General features: G+C 33.9%; 1 protein-coding gene across 3 annotated transcripts in view; it reads right to left on the bottom strand.

Moving 5' to 3' along the window:
- The window catches only part of LOC145246601 (uncharacterized), a 172,671-nt gene that overhangs the window by 86,954 nt on the left and 62,239 nt on the right, over positions 1–23,478 (bottom strand). Inside the window, exon 1 of one of the 3 annotated variants that reach the window (XM_080108260.1) lies at positions 23,181–23,378. The exons of 1 other annotated variant lie outside the window; for it this stretch is intronic. In XM_080108260.1, the coding sequence (XP_079964386.1) occupies positions 23,181–23,199 (19 nt within the window). In that variant the 5' untranslated portion in view covers positions 23,200–23,378. Of the gene's footprint in view, positions 1–23,180; positions 23,379–23,478 lie in introns of those variants that run through there. One more of the 3 variants, XM_080108263.1, reaches the window with a different exon arrangement.

The raw sequence follows: 23,478 nt of genomic DNA, 5'->3' as shown, positions 1-23,478 counted from the left end.
TGTTTTAAATGGTGAACGACTGTTGAGTCGTCAACCATGAGTTCAACAGCAACTTCTTGTGTTGTTTTGTGAAGATCAGCATCAATTAAGGCTTTCACATGTTTGTTATCAACCGCAGTCGGCCAGCCGCGACCGTCTTCATCTTCAAAGCTCTCGTCATCATTGTGAAATTTCTTGAACCACCGTTGTGCCACATGTTCGTTAGTGGTTCCTGGGCCAAACACATCATTGATATCACAAGCTGTCTTTGGCCTAGTTTGAACTGGAACAAGAAAATCATGCGGATTTGAATTTTGTCCATGCTGTTGAAAAGCCTGCAAAAAAAATGAATGAAGAAATTGAGCAGGATAACGAATAACACAATTCGATAGAGCAAAAAATGTGTTTCAAAATGATATATAACATGGCTATAAATATCAATGAATTAATTCAGAAATCTATAAATATAAAAGCGAAAATCTGTGTATGTATGTTTGTTTTTTGTGTATGTCTGTAAAAGGCTTTTTTCCGCTGGACTTCTCGGTCAGCTCATTCCTTCTTAAAACTTTATATGCTGTCTAAATGATAATATCTAAGAGTTACGAACGAGGGTCGCATGTGTATTTAATTTGCTTAACACACAGTTTTTTTTCCAGAATTTTAGATCGTCGCGTGTATCTTTCACTTTTCAGTATAAAAAAGGCGAAACTAGATTCGAATCGGCACTTCCCGGTGGTCTCCGGAAAGTGATGTAAACGTTTGGTCAATGTCAGCTTATTTTTTAGTGTCATATCAAACAATTGCTTTCGTCTGGACACTCCCCTAATAAACGGGTAGATGGTTTTTCCCAAAGCTGGGTAAAAACAAACAAACCGAGTTATTGACCTCATTAAAAACTGTCCCGCAGAAAATGTGAACTGCTGAATAGCTATTGCTTACGTCGTCGTCATTGTAACGCTCGCACAAAATGGTAACTCTACGACTTCCACTTGACGTCATTTAGTGCGGGCACCTGTCAATTCTCTTTTTAATTAAATAAATTCAAACTTCTTTGAGTAACTCATTCTTGCTGGCCGAACGGTTAACGTGTCATGTTTTTTTCACATTTTATTTTCCAACTTCGCCTCAGGGCTTCGGGTTCGATTCTACCTAATTACCAAAACATTTTTTACTCCCCCCCCCCCCCCGTGTTTCGTTTTAATTTAAGAGCACACACACCTCGAAACACCCAAGCAATGCCGGGTACCCCCAATAGTCATATATAAATGTAACATGTGAGAAAATGATATTGTTTTTGCATCAACCTAATATTTCAAATCTAAATTAAAATAAATACAGTTAATAAGAACTGAAGACACTTAAGTAATATGGTGTGAAATTAATTATAGTCATTCGTTGTTTAGTGACACTATCACTGGTCATAGAGCCTGTATCATGAATGACTCACCATACAGCTATCAGTTTTCACAACAAATCAACAGCAACGAGCCTCCTTAACAGCAACTTTGACGTGCCCAGTCAAGTGGATTTAACAACTCCATGGGCTTCCAGCAACTCCAGCAGCGACTCTCCAGCTTACACCTGCAGCTTCCAACAACACTAGCGGGGCTTTAGCAACTCCAGCTCACTCTTGCAGCTCTACTGACGTCCGGCTACCTGCTCCAGTGTCCACTGACGTCCGGCTACCTGCCCCAGTGCCCACTGACGTCCGGCTACCTGCCCCAGTGCCCACTGACGTCCGGCTACCTGCCCCAGTGCCCACTGACGTCCGGCTACCTGCCCCAGTGCCCACTGACGTCCGGCTACCTGCTCCAGTGCCCACTGACGTCCGGCTACCTGCCCCAGTGCCCACTGACGTCCGGCTACCTGCTCCAGTGCCCACTGACGTCCAGCTACCTGCCCCAGTGCCCACTGACGTCCAGCTACCTGCTCCAGTGCCCACTGACGTCCAGCTACCAGTTCCTACCTCAATTTCAACATCGCAAGATGCATGTTCTTGCTCTGGTTGATCCTGAATACAGTGCCGTACATTGTACCATTTATTTTCTTGATAAAAATAAAACACGATACATATCATCTTTAACTAAACATGTGTTTGTAATCCTTCTTTGTTACTGCCATTACATCTTCGCCTTGTGTTTACTTTATTAGTTGTACGGTTGATTGACACTTTCACACCACTTCCCAACCCTCTGCAACATATGCAAACAGAAAAATACTCCTTATGTGAGAAGAATACCTGTACATTTTAGTTTTGCTGGTAGTTTAAAAATCAATAAATATTTATAATTAGTGTCGCAATTGAAAATGTAAGTTTTAAACAAAAATAAAAAATTTTTATTTTTAAATAAAAGAATCATTTTTGACATTGAAAAATACATAAATTTTTCCTTAAAAAGTTCCAATTTTTCCGAGTCCTGATTAATTGTCTCAACACTAATTTAAACAACTTAAAAAAATATCCATTAAAAATTAGTGTGTGTGTGTGTGTGTGTGTGTATATATATATATATATATATATATATAGTTTAATAATTCTCCAAGTTTCAAATATCAAGTTTTCTCAGTTGGTTATTTATTACTTTTCAAAAGAAATCCATTACAATATTGTTTCACATTGCGACCAACAAGTCTGCAAAAGTTATTGCTGCATATTTAGTCGCATACTCTTCAGATATTTACTTAAAAAAACTCATAAAAACATCATTTTGGAACTTGAATTATTATACTACATTATATATGCTCTGGAATACAATGAAAAGGCATTCATTGAGCTATGACTTTTCTAAGATTTCCAAAATTTATATACAGTAAAACTCCTTTAAGTTGAACTTCCTCTAAAGTTGGACTTCCTCTCATTTGGACTTCTTCTAAACCTGGACTTTCTCTAAACTTGAACTGTCTCGTCATTGAAATTTTATTAGCATATTTGATGCGGAGTTGCAGTAAAACAGTTTACATGGTTTAGTCAGATATTGTGCAGAAATGTTAATATTGGTACTATGTAATCAATGTAGATTAGCTATTGATAATTTACACTAACTGTAAATTTTGTTTTTTCAGATTGCTATATTTAAAATAGTGTAAAACAACCCATCACAATGGCTTGCAACTCTAAAAGAAAACAAGTGACACTGACTTTACTCGAAAAACGTCAAATTATAGAAAAATTAGATGCTGGAGTTGAAAATAGCATTATATTGAGAGATTATAAGATTGGAAGAAGTACACTGTTTTACATCTGCTCCATTCTCTTCAAATAAAAGACATGTCAAAAGAAGGACTCTTCGCAGACTAAAGCAAGTTGAATTCGATCAAATATTGCATGAGTTGTTTGTAGCAGAACAGAATGAAGGTGTAGCAATATCTGGGCCCATTTTAATTGCTAAAGCACAATCTCTTAAGGAAGAGTTGAATATCGCAGAAGATATGAAATTCAGTGAAGGCCGGCTTTGGAGCTTTAAGAGTAGACATGGTATAAGACAATAATGTCAGGCAAACAACGGTCTGGTGATACACACGCAGCATCAAATTATTGTGACAAATTCAAGATGATAATTGCTGATTATGGTTTAACACCAGAGGATGTTTACAATACTGATGAAAGTGGCGTATATTGGAAGTGCTTACCAACAAAAACATTAGCCGGATCCGAGGAGCAAAAAATAAAAGGATTCAAATTAAATAAAGAAAGACTAACAATTGTTTAAAAATGTTTTTTTGCAAGAATTCATGCCAGTTGTCCAGAGGCGTTTTCTTGAATTAGGTAAATCTGATTCAAAGTGCTTGCTTCTGTTGGATAATTGTAGAGCAGATCCTCCTGAGTCAGAACTAGTGTCATCTTGTGGGAATATTTTTGTGTGCTACTTACCACCTAATGTGACTTCTCTCATCCAACCTATGGATCAAGGGATTATTTGGAACTTAAAATTTTCTACAGAAATGATTTCATGATGAATATGATGAATAGTACCATGAGTATAAGCAATTTTCAGTGCCATTTTACGATCAAAGATGCCATATTTTCTCTTGCAAGTGCATGGAATCAAGTTCGAGCAAGCACATTAACAAAAGCATGGGGTAAATTATGCCCAGCGCCAAAGGCTTCTGAACTAAAAGAATCAGAGAATATGTCTGGTCTGGAAAAAATTCTTGAAACCAAATGGTTACCGACCAACTACGCTGTTCTTAAATACTTAATGCAAATGATGTTGAAATGTGAATGCAACAAGATGAGGAAACTACTGATCAATATTCTGAAGCAGTAATGGTGATGAAAATAGCGACAGCTCCCATTCTCTTGACCCTAATGTAAATAACCAATAACACTGATGAAGCAATATCATGGGATGATGCAGAAAAGTCTATTGAGACAGTTATAAAATTTCTAGAAAAAGTCCTTACTTTAGTGACAACTATGTTTTGTAAGCAATGTCACTCCAAAGAGATATAATCATAAAAAAGTTACAGAACCAAGAAATTGTAGATTTTCGTGATCGCTTACGGAATACAATGGCAGCGCCCGAGAGGTCAATCGATGAAAATAGAAACTGCAATGAAACTCATTCGATGAATAAATAAAAAAAACTGTATTTTACATAAATGTATGATTTCTGTAGATGATAACTTAGGTAATAAATACCTAACAAGTAAGAGTAGATTTAATTTATTTTCAATGTTTTTGTTCCTGGTAATAATATTTAACAATTCTTACTTGCAATATATCATAAACTCAACTTAATATATACTTGAAGTATCATATAGCAATGAATTTCATTTACTATTTCTTAATTCTTAGAAAATTAAAGTTAACTGCAGCACTTTTTTTATCACGAAACTTGAACAGCATCCTTTAATTTGAATGAAGCGGATGTTCAAATTATAGGAGTTATACTATATTTACTATAATAATTATTAAATACCTACAGACACTAGTGTTTCATCCTTTCGAGCATCATCACTTCATATATATATATATATATATATATATATATATATATATATATATATATATATATATAGTTATACTGTATATAAAAATAATCTTTTTCATTATAAAAACTTTATGAAAAGATTTAATCCATTATGATTGGTATATACAAACTGAGTACGTTTCAAGTAAATGATTAACACATTATATATATATATATATATATATATATATATATATATATATATATATATATATGTATATATATATTTTGGCGATTGTTTTTTTTTTACTGACAAATCTTCTAATAGTGAATGAAAATGCTTTTTCAACTTATATTTTCTTAAAATAAAACGAGCAAAGTCAAATTATTTAAACAGTAAACGGTTTAATAGAACAATGTACTTTTTTTTCTTTTTTTAAAAGAAGGCTTTTGAAAGAAATATCTCTAAAATGAAATTGATCACGTTGTATTATTTCGCAAAGTTTTGACAGTTGTCGGCTTCTTTTGATGTTTCCAAACAATCGACCCCATACCTATCTCTTCCAAACCTAAAGTTATTAAATAACCCCTTCGTTAATTCAAGGGTAATTAATTCAATTCAGTCAAGTTTTTTTTTTTAATTTCATTGAAATAAAATCCATTTTTTAAATTTTTTTCTCCAGAAAGATAAAACCTTGAATTTGATTATATTAAAAGCAGAATAATATAATCTTTTTTCTAGAATTTTAAATTGAAAATTAAAAGTGTTTTGCGCAGTTTTTTGCCGAACGAAAAAGAAATTAATATATATATTTTTAAAAGGTTTTGTAATCAATTAATTTTTATGTCTGAATAATATTTACGATTAATTAAATAATTTCATTTTAAAAAGTATTTATGAATAGAATTTTACTTAAGACTTATAGTTTAGCAATATTGAACCGCATCAACCATGTGTGAATTGAACACAGTCAACCAAAAAAAAAAATTCAAAAGAAAATGCATATTTGCGTTTCATTATGTAAACTTTTATACATTGGTTTCAAAAATTAAATTCTATAAGTTTTTTTTGTTAACTACCGGTTGGTACAATTTACCGCCCCATCCCTTTATATTTTTTTCTTTTTGTCTTTTTTAGCGGATTTTTTTTTTTTTTTACACAGTGATCACCACTTATCAAGGCCCGGAAGCCACTCAGGGATAAGGGTTATTGCAATTATATTACGTAAGTGTGGAGATTTGATGAAGTGTTTAATTAGGGGGGGGGGCGGTTCATTAGGAATTTGTTAACATTGGACTTGAAGACATCCAAGTTGTAGTCCGGAGGGAAGCAGGCAGACGGAACAGAGTTCCACAGGTGTGCAGTTCTAAGAAAGAAGCTTTGTTCATGGAATCCGCGTTTTGATTTAGGCACAGATATAGAGTGGGGAAAATTTTTCACAGTGGATTCAGCTAGACGGGTGTTTTTCGTGAAAGATTGGCGAGGGGGGGACCAGGGATTGGAGTTCAGACGAGCACCTGCCATGAAAATAATGATCAAACAAGGATAGCTCGCAACGTCTCTTCTGTGGGAGAGAGGTTGCAGGGTAGAGAAAAGAGCATCCCCCACTAAACCACGGAGACTATTTTGTACTCTGTCAAGGCATGATAGGCTGTTTTTGGCAGCTCCTGCCCAGATATGGCAACAGTATTCCATCCTTGGACATACTTGGCTTTTATATAGATAGAGAATTGCATCAGTAGTGAAATATCTTCTGGAGCGGTAGAAGGATCCCACCATCTTTCCAGCGACCTTGGCAACAGACTTGATGTACGTGTTCCATTTCAGATCAGGAGTAAAGGTCAAACCCAGAAGCTTGTCAAAACACGGGGCCTCACCCAGATGAGAGCCATCCATCACAATTGATGCCAGCTAGGGATCAGAGCGTTGATGATGTAAGGATAGGAGTTTTGTTTTGGATGCATTAAAGGTAACCAGCCACATCTTCCCCCACTGAACCACGCGCTCGAGATCAGAGGAGAGAGAATCCGAGAGAACTTTGTCATTTACAGCCTTTGATGTGTTGCCGTAGATGGTCGTGTCATCAGCATAGATGTCAACGAATAATTTAAGTATGTGTTTAGGGAGGTCATTGATGTAGATCAGGAAGAGAGTTGAGCCCAGGATTGACCCCTGAGGGACTCCAGCATTTATATTGCAGGCCTCCGATTTTTGTCGATCTACCACTACTCTTATGAGCCTTCGGAGAGAAATGATTTAATGATAGAGAACACATTTCCAGTTATACCGTAGCTGGAAATCTTGTGAAGTAGACCCTTATGCCATACCTTGTCGAAGGCCTTTGATATGTCAAGAGCAATTGCCCTAGAAAGGAAGCCTTTGTCAAGAGATTCAGTAATCCTGTGGGATATAACCGTCAGCACATCTGCGGTAGATCTTGCAGAGCGGAAACCATATTGTGTGTCACTAAGAAGGTTATTCCTGCTGAGGTGGTTGACTATTTCTCTATTTAATATGGATTCCAGCAACTTACTCATAACACACAGGAGACTTATTGGTCTGTACTGAGAGGGAGATGACTTATCACCTGAATTCTTAAACACAGGGCAAACTGATGAGGTCTTCCAGGGGGTCGGAAAGCACTTCTCCTTAAGGCAGCGCTTAAATAGTTTCGTAAGTATGGGAGCAAGTTCTGGTTGAAGCTTTTTTAACACTATAATTGGGATGCCATCAGGGCCAGTTGCCTTACTAGAATCTAGGTTCTTGATTAGCTTGGCGACCTCATGCACGGATATTTGTATGTTACCTAGCTTGTTCTGTGTTGTAGGAGGAAATATGGGGAGTTGATGGCCTGCGTCGCATAGGGTAGAATTAGCTGCAAAGTTCTTTGCAAATAGTTTGGCCCTGTCTGACGCTGACTAGATGACCTCTGGTCCATTGATAATGGTTGGGATAGAACGCACAACGCCAAAGTCCAAAAAAAGTCTTCCATGGAAACTTTTTGAAGTTGATGAAGATGATGAGTTGAAAGCCATTTGCAAAGTCTGTCAAATTAAAATATCGCGAGGAATAAAACCATCTAACATGACCACAACCAACATGTTAAAACATTTAACTATGATGCATCCAAATAAATTGGAGGAGCAAAATAAAAAAGAAAAGGAACAAAAAATTACCAACTAGTCACTCAGAGCAGTTTTATTAGTGAGGGTCGAAATCGCAGTGTCTTTTTTTTTTTTTTGTCTACGTCACCATCTAGGTGTCACCAATTTTTTTTAACCCTCCTTAACTTCAAAGAGTAAATACAATATATACAACTAAAAAAATAATTTTTAAAAATGCTGATTCTATTCATGAAAAATTCTTTTAACTAGAAATTAAAACTTAGGTAAAGATAGCTGACTGACAGCAACAGTAGTAACTAGAAATTAAAACTTAGGTAAAGATAGCTGACTGACAGCAACAGAACCACGTGGAAAGGTGTGGGGGGAGGAAAAAAAGGAAATTAAATGATGATAATAAATTATGATAACCGTCTTTGAAAGGCACTAAACTCCTAAAATTTACTTCTTTAAAATTTTAGGCGGCACTCCCCGGCGATTTTAAAGCACTCTCTCTCTCTCAAAAAAAAAAAAAAAAAAAAAGATTTAATTTTTAAGTTTGGGAAAGATATATTTATTATAACCAAATTCTTGTACGAAGACTGGATCTACTTTATTGGACGTTAATTTGTGAGATAAGTAAGTTTTCAATGTTTAATATGTTTTTAAAGTTTCAATTATCAATTAAATTTTTTTAATTGCGTTTATTTTTCAATTTATTTAAAAAAACAGGGTTTTAAATGTATTTTTCAAGGTAACAAGCTTCGAAAGAAGTCTAATAAAAAAAAATCACTTAATTTTTAATTTCGACAACCCTGAGAATTTAATTATTAAAAAAATATTGAAATGTGACATTTTTTTATTTAACATTTCTATTAGTTCAATTAATTTTCTTTCAATAATTCATTTCACTCAACAAACTTCACCATTTTTTTTTTATCGTTTTCTGTAATTTTGGTAATTATGTTTGCTCAATTTTATCTAGTATTTCATTTGTTTTTTATAGTGGTATCATTTTTATATGTGTTCCTTTGATATACCCTATTTCAAAATTAGTTTGGCTAAACTTATTCTTCACGTTAGAAACAACGTGTAAAAGCAATGAAAAAGTAAGAAAAAATAAGAGGTGTTAACTACTCCTTGTGAATTATGGAGGTTTGAAGAACTGCCGTCACAAATACAACTATCAATAGCCAAACAAAAAATCGTTTTTGAAATTCCTTTAATTGTAACTTTTTGCTATACCTACCTTTTTGGTATAAAACACAAAAACTTTCGATTAATGGTATTTCTCATATATGGTCGTTAACTTTGGAAAGGTGATTTTGTATCTACGGCGCCATGTCACATGGTATATTGTTTTTTTTTTTTTTCATTACACACGTTCATTTATAAATTATTAAATTAAATATTTATCTTTTTTATATTTAATTAGTATATATTTTCTTTCTCTTCCGCTATAGTTTTTTTTATTTAATTCATTAAATCTGTTAATTATGAGGACCAAAATAATGAATCGTGTGTATTTATTCTCTAATTTTCTTGTTTTTGTTCTGTTATATAAATTCTATTTTATTTGTTTTTTCTCTGAAGGATAAATTCTATTTTCTTTGAGTTTTTTTTCTGTATTCCAATTAAGTAAAATAAATTTTCTCTAAAATAAATTTTGCTAAGTTTTCCGTTTAGTTTATTATATAATAATTTTATTTAAATCAAAACACGACGGTGTACTGGTGTAGACATAAAATATCTCTTCCAAAGTTAGGGAACATATTTGGGAACTACCGACCATAAGTATAAAACTACCTGGTATATTTCAAAACAATAATTCCCTAGGAATCGGAATCGTACTTGGTATCGGAATCGTTAATCAATATTTTCCTGGAATCGGAATCGGAATCGTATAAAAATTAGGAATCGTCCCAACACTAATATATATATATATATTAAAGTTAACAATGAGGACTCACTTTCTGATATAAATTTAATGTAAAATATACATTTCCAGAACAGTTAGGGGTAAATAGAAATGTATAACCATTTTTTTTCAAGTTTTTAGAAGGAAAGTAGATTTTGTGCATGATGGCTAGAAACCCTATTCAATTTTTTAGCAAACAAGTTTTTTTGTTCTGACTCCCATAGGGTGCCACATTTTTTTACAATGAAGTGTAGAAACAATATTTAATGTTGGTTCTAATTTCAAATAACCATCTATAGAAAAGCAGTCATGACATAAGTAATTTGCATTTCAAAAAAAATCAACAAAATAAAAAAAATAGAACGTTTTTTTTCTGGTTTTTGCTCTAGTTATGTCTCTGCTTTCTCCCCACCTCTACTTTTGAGCACCACCAAAAAAGAATGCCCAAACGAACCCAGAGCGCATTCATTTACTCATGAAAACGAAACTGATGAATAAGCAATGCTTGTTACGCTCCCATCTTAATTGTATAGTTGCTATGAGTCATGTCTTGCCTCCTCCCCTCAAAATAATAAAAACAAATAAAATTTCACATTTCTGAATTTTTTAGATGAGTTATGATTATTCGGATTATTTGGATTCATCGGACTATTGTTCTCATCTTGAGTGTCATTTTTACGTTTCAGTTGATGTAACCTCCGATCTTCCTCAGGTGCATATTGTCAAACTTGAGAATGTTTCTGCGGAATTCAGAAATTTGGACAGAATTTCTAACGGAATATTTTATTTACTTCATGTGGGTAACATGTTCTTTTTCCTTCAACCATGATTGGATAGAAGTCCTACGTAATTCGCAATTGTATTTTTTGGTCGCCCACACTGAGAATTGAACCTTCAACTTTAAGGAGAATATCACATTTACAATCGATTTTTCCAAATACTCTAACCACAGCACTATGCACACTTTTAATTAATCTTAGAAGAAAAAACATTTTTCTTTTATTAACTGTTAACCTCTTTTGTGCAATGAAAAAAAGGATAGTTAACTTTACTTTATACAACTTGAAAAAAATGAGGGAAAAATAGTTTTTACATCCAAATAACCAAAAACAACACAATCGCACCGATACAATAAACCACACAATCACACTGATACAATAAACCACACAGATACAATAAACCACACAATCACACTGATACAATAAACCACACAATCGCACCGATACAATAAACCACACAATCACACAGATACAATAAACCACACAATCACACTGATACAATAAACCACACAGATACAATAAACCACACAATCGCACCGATACAATAAACCACACAATCACACCGATACAATAAACCACACAATCACACCGATACAATAAACCACACAATCACACTGATACAATAAACCACACAATCACACTGATGCAATAAACCACACCGATACAATAAACCACACAATCGCATCGATACAATTAACCACACAATCACACCAATACAATAAACCACACAGATACAATAAACCACACAATCACACTGATACAATAAACCACACAATCGCACCGATACAATAAACCATACAATCACACCGATGCAATAAATCACACAATCGCACCGATACAATAAACCACACAATCACACTGATACAATAAGGCACACAATCACACTGATACAATAAACCACACAATCACACCGATACAATAAACCACACAATCACACCGATACAATAAACCACACAATCACACCGATACAATAAACCACACAATCACACCGATACAATAAACCACACAATCGCACCGATACAATAAACCACACAATCGCACCGATACAATAAACCACACAATCACACTGATACAATAAACCACACTGATACAATAAACCACACAATCACACAGATACAATAAACCACACAATCACACTGATACAATAAACCACACAGATACAATAAACCACACAATCACACAGATACAATAAACCACACAATCACACTGATACAATAAACCACACAGATACAATAAACCACACAATCGCACCGATACAATAAACCACACAATCACACTGATACAATAAACCACACAATCACACTGATACAATAAACCACACAATCACACTGATACAATAAACCACACCGATACAATAAACCACACTGATACAATAAACCACACAATCACACAGATACATTAAACCACACAATCACACTGATACAATTAACCACACAGATACAATAAACCACACAATCGCACCGATACAATAAACCACACAATCACACTGATACAATAAACCACACTGATACAATAAACCACACAATCACACAGATATAATAAACCACACAGATACAATAAACCACACTGATACAATAAACCACACAATCACACAGATACAATAAACCACACAATCACACTGATACAATAAACCACACAGATACAATAAACCACACAATCACAGCTATACAATAAACCACACAATCACACTGATACAATAAACCACACAATCACACTGATACAATAAACCACACAATCACACAGATACAATAAACCACACAATCACACAGATACAATAAACCACACAATCACACCGATACAATAAACCACACAATCACACCGATACAATAAACCACACAGATACAATAAACCACACAATCACACCGATACAATAAACCACACAGATACAATAAACCACACAATCACAATCACACGGATACAATAAACCACACTGATACAATAAACCACACAATCGCACCAATACAATAAACCACACAGATACAATAAACCACACAATCACACTGATACAATAAACCACACAATCACACAGATACAATAAATCACACAATCACACAGATACAATAAACCACACCGATACAATAAACCACACAGATACAATAAACCACACGATCACACCGATACAATAAACCACACAATCACACTGATACAATAAACCACACAATCACACAGATACAATAAACCACACAATCACACTGATACAATAAGCCACACAGATACAATAAACCACACAATCACACCGATACAATAAACCACACAATCACACTGATACAATAAACCACACAGATACAATAAACCACACAATCACACTGATACAATAAACCACACAATCACACCGATACAATAAACCACACAATCACACAGATACAATAAACCACACAATCACACCGATACAATAAACCACACAATCACACCGATGCAATAAACCACACAGATACAATAAACCACACAATCACACCGATACAATAAACCACACAGATACAATAAACCACACAATCACAATCACACAGATACAATAAACCACACTGATACAATAAACCACACAATCGCACCAATACAATAAACCACACAGATACAATAAACCACACAATCACACTGATACAATAAACCACACAATCACACTGATACAATAAACCACACAATCACACAGATACAATAAATCACACAATCACACAGATACAATAAACCACACCGATACAATAAACCACACAGATACAATAAACCACACGATCACACCGATACAATAAACCACACAATCACACTGATACAATAAACCACACAATCACAGAGATACAATAAACCACACAATCACACTGATACAATAAACCACACAGATACAATAAACCACACAATCACACTGATACAATAAACCACACAATCACACCGATACAATAAACCACACAGATACAATAAACCACACAATCACACTGATACAATAAACCACACAATCACACAGATACAATAAACCACACAATCGCACCAATACAATAAACCACACAGATACAATAAACCACACAATCACACTGATACAATAAATCACACAATCACACAGATACAATAAACCACACAATCACAAAGATACAATAACCCACACAATCACACAGATACAATAAACCACACAATCACACTGATACAATAAACCACACAATCACACTGATACAATAAACCACACAATCACACTGATACAATAAACCACACAGATACAATAAACCACACAATCACACCGATACAATAAACCACACAATCACAAAGATACAATAAACCACACAATCGCACCGATTCAACAGAATCACATTGACACACCTATTCCCATTAGATCACTAAAGTTGAGCCTGGCCAGTACAAGATTGGAGACTATCTGGAAATACTAGGCACTGTATATCATCTCCCTTTGTGAATCGGTATACTCCATAAACTTCCACTTTCAGTTGAAGGTAAAATGCCCTTCACTGTGTGGATGCCACAAAAAAGAGGTATGACTGGTTATTCAAACCAAAAACCAACTAAAAAAGAATTATCAAAATTAAACAATACACTTAAACAGAAGAAAAAAAAATGAGCAGTTTTTCATTAAATAAATCCTTGCACCCCCCCCTCCAAAAAATAACACAAAATAATATACACAGCCTCAAAAAAGATAAATATATATATATTTAGTTAACTCTTATCTTCACCATCTCGTCCAAAATTTATTTTACATCCAAAAACTTGAAAAGAAAAAAATTTGGTACGGGTAAACCCATTGAACCTGACAAAACTAACTTTTGTCCATGCAGAAATATGTAATTGACACTCCCAGAAAATATGTTTAAAATAGCAACAACCGTTTTCAAACAATAAGAAAACTCAAAAACTTCATCTTTCATAAAGTAACACGGTGTGAAATTGATTATAGCTATTCGTTGTTTAGTGATACCATCACTGGTCATAGAGCCTGTAACATGAACGATTCTCCATAAAGCTAGCAACTTTCACAACAAATCAGCAGAAAGGCAAGGAGCAAGGAACCTCCTAAAAGTGACTTTGATGTGCGTAGTCAAATGGATAGAGTCCAGCAGCCTCTAACAACTGCAGTGACACCAACAGCTTTCCAGCGACTCCAGCTCACTCCTGCAACTACAAACTGGTTATTTGGACCAAAAGCCAACTAAAAAGAATTATCAAAATAAAACAATATACTTAAACAGAAGAAAAAAAAATCAACACTTTTTTATGTTAAATAAATTTTTGGCTAAAACAACAAACGCAAAATAATATACACAATCCCAAAAAGATAAATATATAGACTCTTAGTTAACCCACACCTATATACCATCTCATCCAAAATTTGTTTTCCGTCCAAATTGAAAAGAAAAAAAAAATTTGTACTGGTAAATCCATTGAACTTCACAAAACCAACTTTTGTCAACATAGAAATATGTAAACAGCAAAAAAAAAAAAAAAAAAAATACAAAAATAAGAAAACCAATGGTAAAATCCAAACATAACGGATTTTTAACAGAAAAAAAAAAAAAGAAAACTGAAAAAAAAAAAAAAAAAAATGATTATTCTTATGATTGCTATGTCCTGCGAAAATGATATATTTGTGTGAAATAGCTGAGAGGTTGTTACTACAGTTTCTAATAATTTGGTAAGTCGACTTACTGAAACTTAGTATGAGGCTTGTGGTATACCTTTCAATGTCTTCCCTAGGTGACTCTACTAGTCCGTATTTATGGCTTAACCAGCCAATCATATTCTTGTAAGGAGGAAGGACCCGGATGTAGTCATATTCATATCAATAACCTCTTTTTTTCTTCTTACAAAGGAAATCAGTTTTTTTTTCTTTTTTTTCACAGGAAAGATAAAGTTAAATTATTTTTTTTTAATAAATTGTATTTTTTTTTCTTTTTTTTTTTGATAAAACCTAAAAGACTGAAAAAAAAAATTGAAAGACTGAAAAAATTGAAAGACTGAAAAAACTGAAAGACTGAAAAATTGAGGAATTTTGTGTAACAAAATGCAGACACCATGTGCAAGGTGACGTCACAGCAAGGAAGAAGAAAAAGAGAATTAAAAGAAGAACATGTGCGCAGACTGAGAATTACATCAAAGAAAGACAGAGAAGGGCTCTATCTGTTGACATACTAATGACCATGTCACATTTGGACAAGGCTTGGGCAGCACCGGTGTAACACTTGATCAGCAAAATAATATACAGACTCACGAAAAATAAAAATATATCAGCTTAGTTAACCCACATCTCTCTCCATCTCATCCAAAATTTCCATGCCATCCAAAAAAGTAAAAAGAAAAAAAATAGTACTGATAAATGTTTTAAAACAAGACATAACTAACTTTTCTCAACATAGAAACATGTAAACAAAAAATGACTCATTTCGATATTTTTAAAAAAATTTACGATGCTTTGAAGTCACAAAAATCAGTGGAAATTTATAAATTTTTTCCAGACATCATATTACATAAGCAAAAGTGTAACTTCCTCAAAAAAACTAAAAAAAGTGTTCAAAGATTATTTAAAGTTTTTCTCTTTGTCTATTTTCAGCCTTGTCAATGACAAAAATTTACTTATTTACTTATAAAATAAATAATAAACCAGTGTTTTCTGGGAAATTTTGTCAAATTTTCAACAATTCTGTTCAAACCAGGCAATAATCGCAGATTGTTTTAGCAAAATTATGTTGATTTTTTTTGCACACTTCATAAAATATCTAGAGTTTCATGTATGTACTATCAATAAAAGTGCCCGTACGAAAATGTCTGGAAACTTATTGATGGTACCTCATATATATATATATATATATATATATATATATATATATATATATATATATATATATATTTAAATAAGGGAGTAGTCACCAACAATGTGTATTTTTTAACATTATTTTATTATTCCGTGCCTTGGTTTTTCATTGAGAATTATGTTTGGATCATTGTAATAATGTTTTTAAGTCATTGAAATCGTTTTTACGCGTGTTTCAGACGTTCTGTGAAGCGTATATATATATATATATATATATATATATATATATATATATATATATTTTTTTTTTTTTACACAGTGATCACCACTTATCAAGGCCCGGAAGTCACTCAGGGATAAGGGTTATTGCAAGTACATTACGTTAGTGTGGAGATTTGATGAAGTGTTTACTTAAGGGGGCGGTTCATTAGGAATTTGTTAACATTGGACTTGAAGACACACATACATGTGAAAAATGAAAAAAAAAGTATTCAAATAGTCATCAACATTTCATTTTGATTGCAAGACTTTCTCAAGAGGATTTGTTTGAAGAAAAGCATAGACGTCATGATATGAAAATATGTGGTGCATCTATGACATACAAAAAATGTTATTGGTTCATTTTCGAGCAATTATATATATATATATATATATATATATATATATATATATATAATTGTTTTTGTCAGTAATTTTACCATAACATGAATATTTGTTTCAATTTTAGCTGCATATGAAAATGGATGAAATTGCTAAAGTGGCGGTTTCACAAAAGTAAATCTTTGCAGCAATCTTCGAATATAGCTCGCAGTTTCCACCAACTAAATTCTCAGATTGTGATTTATGTATAAAGAAATGCACACAAGAATTCAATGGGACCCAGTCAAAGGCTATAGAGCCTAAAAAGCCTAGAAAAGGTATATTTTCTTAATCTTGATATTTTTGAGTAGTAGACTCATCATTATTCTTCCAAAACATTCAAATTGCTAACACAAACACTAATCCTACTTTCTATTTCCACAAATCAGTGATCTGGGCCCACTGTGTGGTGGATTGGGGGTTCCTGGGTTAATGAGTATAACGTTGAATGTGTACCCACCTGAGTTTGATGAAAACGTATTGTACAGAAAAAACGGTTTTGCCCATGTATTTAAAGTTAATGAGTGAACATACTTTTACTTGACATCTCTGCTTTAATAGATTAAGTGTCATTATTTTTGTTAAGTGTCTTACAATAAATACTACTAATCCTAATAATGTTTGTTCTCTTTAGATTATGATTTAATATGGCAAGTTCACCGAAAAAGGTCAGAAGCGATGTTGGAAAAAGTCTGAAAGATGAATGTCACCAGAAAACTGCTGCAGAACTGAAATCATTCGAAGAACTGTCTGAAGAGGAACAAACTGTCTATCATTGGAGAGCTGGTTTGGAACAGAACTGTGATCTGGGTAGTATATGCAAGTACCATGAGAGAAAGTATAGCAATGGTTTGTTCAAGAAAAGTAAGTGCATCAACTCGTTCAAACTCCATACTAAGAAAAAGAAGCCTGATGAGACACACAACATATCACTCGCTATGGCTGCAGGGCTAAGGTCCATGGAATTCAGAATCAATGACAAAGCTGTTCTCGGATGGAAGATCTGTAAGAACCGTCATAAATGAGTGAAGGAGCATCTGGCTGGAGACAAGGATTCAACAGATGACAATGAATCCTTGGAAGACGAGAGTGAAGAGTGTGAACCTAACGTGCTTGAATTGACATTACATCAGTCAGAGCAACGGGATCTCCTAAATGATCCTCCTGGAATGATCAGGATATTCCCATTGAAATCCCATGCTTTACCAAAGTCCAGCAAAGTGAAAGATGTCTGCAAGAAAGTCAACAGAAGTTTTGAGAAGCAGAAGGAAAGGGTGAAGGAGCTGTTTGAATTACCAGACATCTCTGTTGGATATGACCGAACGATTAGTAGAGAAAGATACCAAGGCAAAAGCGAGAAACTTTGATCGTTTTATGTTTCTTCTGAAAGAGAAGGTAGACAAGACTACATACACAAAAGATACAAATCCTTACAATGACTCCACTAGATTGGTCCAGAAAAGAAGTTGCTAGTTTCTTTGGGGTGAGTGAATACCTAGTTTGAGAAGCTCGGAAGTTGGCTGCAGAAAAAGGCGCTGCCTGAGTCGAAAATTGGACACAGTCTATCGCAAGAAATTGAGGACTTGGTAAAACTATTCTAATTGTGAAATAAGCAGTTCTTTATGTAAGCATGTTACTGCAAAATTTGAGGAGTTTGAGATTACGGCTTGTTTGGTATCTTTTGGACAAAGTTTCACTTAACTTTAATCAGGCATTCAAATTCAGTCATAAAAAAATGAAGAAAAAACATTGAAATTTTATCTAAGAGTTAAAGAATGTAGCTACTGAAATATAAAATCATGAGATAAACACATATATATACCTCTAAATTATTCCAAGCAGCCATAAAACTTTCTTATATTTATCAACATTAGATGAAAATTGAGCGTTTTCAACTACGATTTTTTTTAAATTGTCAACTTTCTGCATTAATTTCAAGGTGAAGGAATAAAATACCAAGTATAAATCTATATATATTCTGAAAGTTCTATCTTTTGGCTTTCTAAATATTAAAACGGATATCACCTCTGACTCCTAGTGTTTTCTTTTCTTGATCCCCAAAGTTATGCCCTTTTGGGGGTTCGCGCAGAAGCTGTCTCGGCATATAGATGGGCAAAAAAAGTCCCACAAGATAAACCCCCCTAGCTTTCTAAGGTTGATTTTCAGATTCCCCGGTCAAAAACCCCTACCAGGTGCAATTTTCTAGGCCAGAAAATAAATACTTTTCAAAAAATTTACAATTTTGTAACGATGGGTCGTCCCGTTACGACGCGTCACAGTCCTTTTTCTGCCTCTTCACTTTATTTTAGCTAGTCTCAAAAACGGAGTTCCTATTGATTGCTGGGTCTAAAAATTGGCAATACATCATAACTTGTGTATATCTTATAGGGTCAAAAGGATAAAAAAATGTGGGAGGGAGGGGGTGAAATTTCGATCTTTTACAGGATGACTTGCCATGGAATGTCTCCTATGCTCTTTCTCATTCCACAGGCGGGCAGTTCTAGGAAAGAAGCTTTGTTCATAGGATCCATGTTTAGGCACTGATAGAGAGTGGGGGAATTTATTGATACTGATTTTGGCTAGACGAGTGTTTTTTGTGAAAGATTGGCAAGGGAGCACCATAGATTAGAGTTAAATCGAACACTTGCCATGAAAATAGTGATAGAGCAGAGACAGGCTAACAACGTCTCTTCCATCAGAAAAAAGTTGCAGGGAAGAGAAAAAGGCATCACCTACTATGTTACGAGGCTTTGAGACCTGATTGGTTGGGCTGATTGACGATATGCTCAAAAGAAAGAATGTGAGTTTTGCTATCATATGGGTTAGGGTACTGAAGTGTTATGCATCCGGTTTTGTTAGGAGTGTCGAAGTCATAGAAAGTCAGCACGATGCTAAGGGTGAAGATGTTTAATAATTAAATATCCGTTTTTTTTATTTTTTTTCTTTGTCAAGTCATTAAAACGGTGTCGGCATGACACAACATAATCAATGAAACAATGATTTTTACAGATGTTTTTTTGTGTTTTGTTTTTCCTTTTGTTTTTGTTTGAACCCAACAAAAACAGACTAGAGTTAAAGAGTGTTTAGAGTAAGGAAATATATATATATATATATATATATATATATAATTCCTTTTTTTGCTGACGTTTTTCAGACTGCTTACATGTAATCGCCTAATAAAAGTAAAATCTCATTCTTATTTTTGGCTAAAAGACGATGGGCGTAATAAGATAATTATTGTTTAATTAACACAGAAATTGTAAACATTAAAAAAAGATGGGTGCTTTTTTAGAATTAAACTTATTAAAACTAAATTGCAGAAAAATCCTAATGATGTGCGTATCCGTCACGGAATGGATATGTCATATTCCAAAAATTAAGTAAATTAATCAAGTATTTTGTTCTCTTTATATAAAATCTTTTTTACGAGTTTTAGCGATTTTAATCGGAAATTATCCATTACAAGACCGATTTTGAGATCGATAATTTGAATTGAGTTGTCTGCCTTTATTTATAAAACATGGTTGATTAAAACATAACACCTCACTTAATCATAATTTTTTTTTTTTGGGGGGGGGGGGGTACGAACACTATTTGATCCATTTATGTGATTTTGAGAATATGACATTTTCGTCCCGTAACACGGTACGTACATAAATTTTTTAAAAAGATTTTTCAGTGTTTTTGTTTGGAAAATAGGTTTCATTATAAATAAACACCAAAAGATAATCAAAGAAAATCGGAAAAGTTTAAAAGACGAAAATTAAAGGAAAAAAAAAAGAAAATTCATCTGAACTGGTCCATCATCAAACTTAAAGTCATATCGATTTAGTTATGTTTTAAAAAATAATCTGTTTCTTTATTTTATTTTATTTTTCATGTGTGTGTGTGTGTGTGTGTGTGTGTGTGTGTGTGTGTGTGCGCGCTCGCGCCAATGGCATTTACCCTAGGTAAATTGAATCGGCTTCCTCCGAAGAATGGAGTGCCAAGGTGTTATTAAATTCACAAGCGGTTTCCAGTAGCATATATATATATATATTTATATATATATATATATGAAAGAGAGAGAGAGAGAGAGAGTCATCCACATACAGTACTGTTTCGCTGTTTCACAGCTCATCAGTGCGGCTAGACAGGCAACTGTCTCAAGCCAGGATCGAAACCCGACCGCCCAAAATGAAAGTCAAGGTTTCTCACCATTGCGCTATACGGCTGTCGCTGTGTGGGTAATGAATTAACGATGTTTTGACATATATATATATATATATATATATATATATACAGGTAAGATGTTTGCTTGGTTTCCGCCTTAACATTTTCCTTTAAAATGATGACTTGAATTGGTTTGGGGGTATGTTGAAAACGAATACCGCATTTAAATTTTCCGCAAATAAGTAGTTTTCTGGATATTAAGCAATGTAATTCGTTCTGTTAAAAGTGGTGCCCATTGTTGTAAGCGCATATTTTTTTGCGCACTTGCGCGTACAACAATGGCCACCAGTAACAGAAGGAATTACATTGGTTAATGTACAGAAAATCACTTATTTGCGGAAGATTTAAATGCGATATTCGCTTTCAGCATACCTGAAAACCTAACAGTCGTCATTTTAAAAGGAAAATGTTAATGTGAAAACAAAATAAAAATATATCGTTTTTTTTTCTTTCTATCATTAGATCTAATCATTACGGTGTTGTTTGGTAATACAATTTTTTTTTTTTTTAAATGTTTGAAATGATGATAATTTATATCATTTGTGTTATTCGGACTACTAATCTCATATTGGTTTGGTATTATTATCACAACTCTTTAGCCGATGCAACCTGAAGATGGCTGGAAATTACATCGACCGAAACGTTGTGAAAAATAACAGTGGGGATTTTTTTCTTTTTTTTACAAAGTGGTCACCACACCACTTATCAAGGCCCGGAAGCCACTCAGAGATAAGGGATGAGAATCAAATTAGATTATTAATTGAAATAAAACCATAACTAATGTTAATATTACGGTGATATGTGGTTTGAATGTCTACTCATTAAATTATTCGATGCAAAGATTGCAAAATTAAAAAAAATTTAATACTTGAGTTTAGACAGTTTAAATACTTCGAAATTATTTTCAAATTTCGAATGGTTATGAAGAAATTACTTCTCGATTTTGGGTGTATGTGGGAGAGGGTGTCATCTGTTGACAAAAAAATTAAAATCGCCGATTTATTTAGAGAGAAACCAAACCGGGTGTTGGATTTTATAATTGAGTGAGCGGTTTTGTTTTTGTTTTGTTGTTAGAATTTCTTTTTTATTATTTTTATATTGTTCCTATTTACTTGCCTTCCTCCCAGGGTAGACACTAGGTTGGTTTTTAATGTGGGGGAAAATCCAGCTCCCCTAAACAGGGGCACTCTGAATAGGAACAAAAATAAAAATTGTCTTGGTCTAGAAGGATTTCTCCTCCAATGATCGAGGACAGAAAAGGTGAAGTGAGTATCAGAACAGATACTACACTTTAGCTGTCTATTTCGATAAGTCGTTAATAGTGAATATTAAATAAAAATAAAGTGAAAGTCAGAAAGGCGAGAAACACTCGCAGATACACGAGAAGTGATCACACGATTTTGGTTGAATTCTGGATAAAAACCGAAAAATCTTTATGGTGTAGTACGGGACGAACATGCCATATTTCAAAATTCACGTAAATTGATCAAGTAGTTCTTATATAGAAAATCTTAAGCGATTAATGTGCAATCGTTAGCATTACAAAGCTGATCTCGAAAGTTTGAATTATTGTGGAGTTATCTGCCCCCCCCCCTTGCGACGCAAGACAGCCTCTTTTATCTTACTCATAAAATTTGATTTTCTTAGTTAATAATAAAATTACTTTATCAAGTTACGTGATTTTTGGAATATGACATCTTAGTTTCGTGCCGGATACATAGTCTACACTCTACATCATAAAGATTGTTTTTGCTTTGTTTTGCTTTTAATTAGTTTGGATTATGGACTTGCATCAATTTTTCTTTATTGTTTTTAGGTTGAAATCTGGATAAGAACCTTTTATTAATACGGAGATTAAAACGAAATCAACATTAGGAAAAAAGGGGGGATCTTACCTTCAATACTAAACATCATATTATTCTTTTGGGGATGAAGCAAGATAGGAGAGCAGACGAAAGAAGGAAGAAGAGGAGGAACTGTTGACCAAACAGAACGAACGCAGTAACAATTAATAGCAACAAGACGTAAACATTCTACCAGCTGCTTTACTGCCTTGATGTGCGCGGTCAACTAAATTAGTATCAGCAATATATACAAGTAGGAGTACAATCCGAGTTAAGACTTTTCTCTCTACTAAAATCATGAAGGGGAGGAGGCTAGGTCGCGGCTCATCTCAGAAACACGCGGCTCGTA

This window comes from Euprymna scolopes, chromosome 24 (genome assembly GCF_053919585.1).
Source record: "Euprymna scolopes isolate OS-2025 chromosome 24, ASM5391958v1, whole genome shotgun sequence".
Classification (NCBI taxonomy): Eukaryota; Metazoa; Mollusca; class Cephalopoda; order Sepiida; family Sepiolidae; genus Euprymna; species Euprymna scolopes.
Note: the sequence above shows the minus strand (reverse complement) of the source record. Positions and strands in the feature narration are given on the sequence as shown.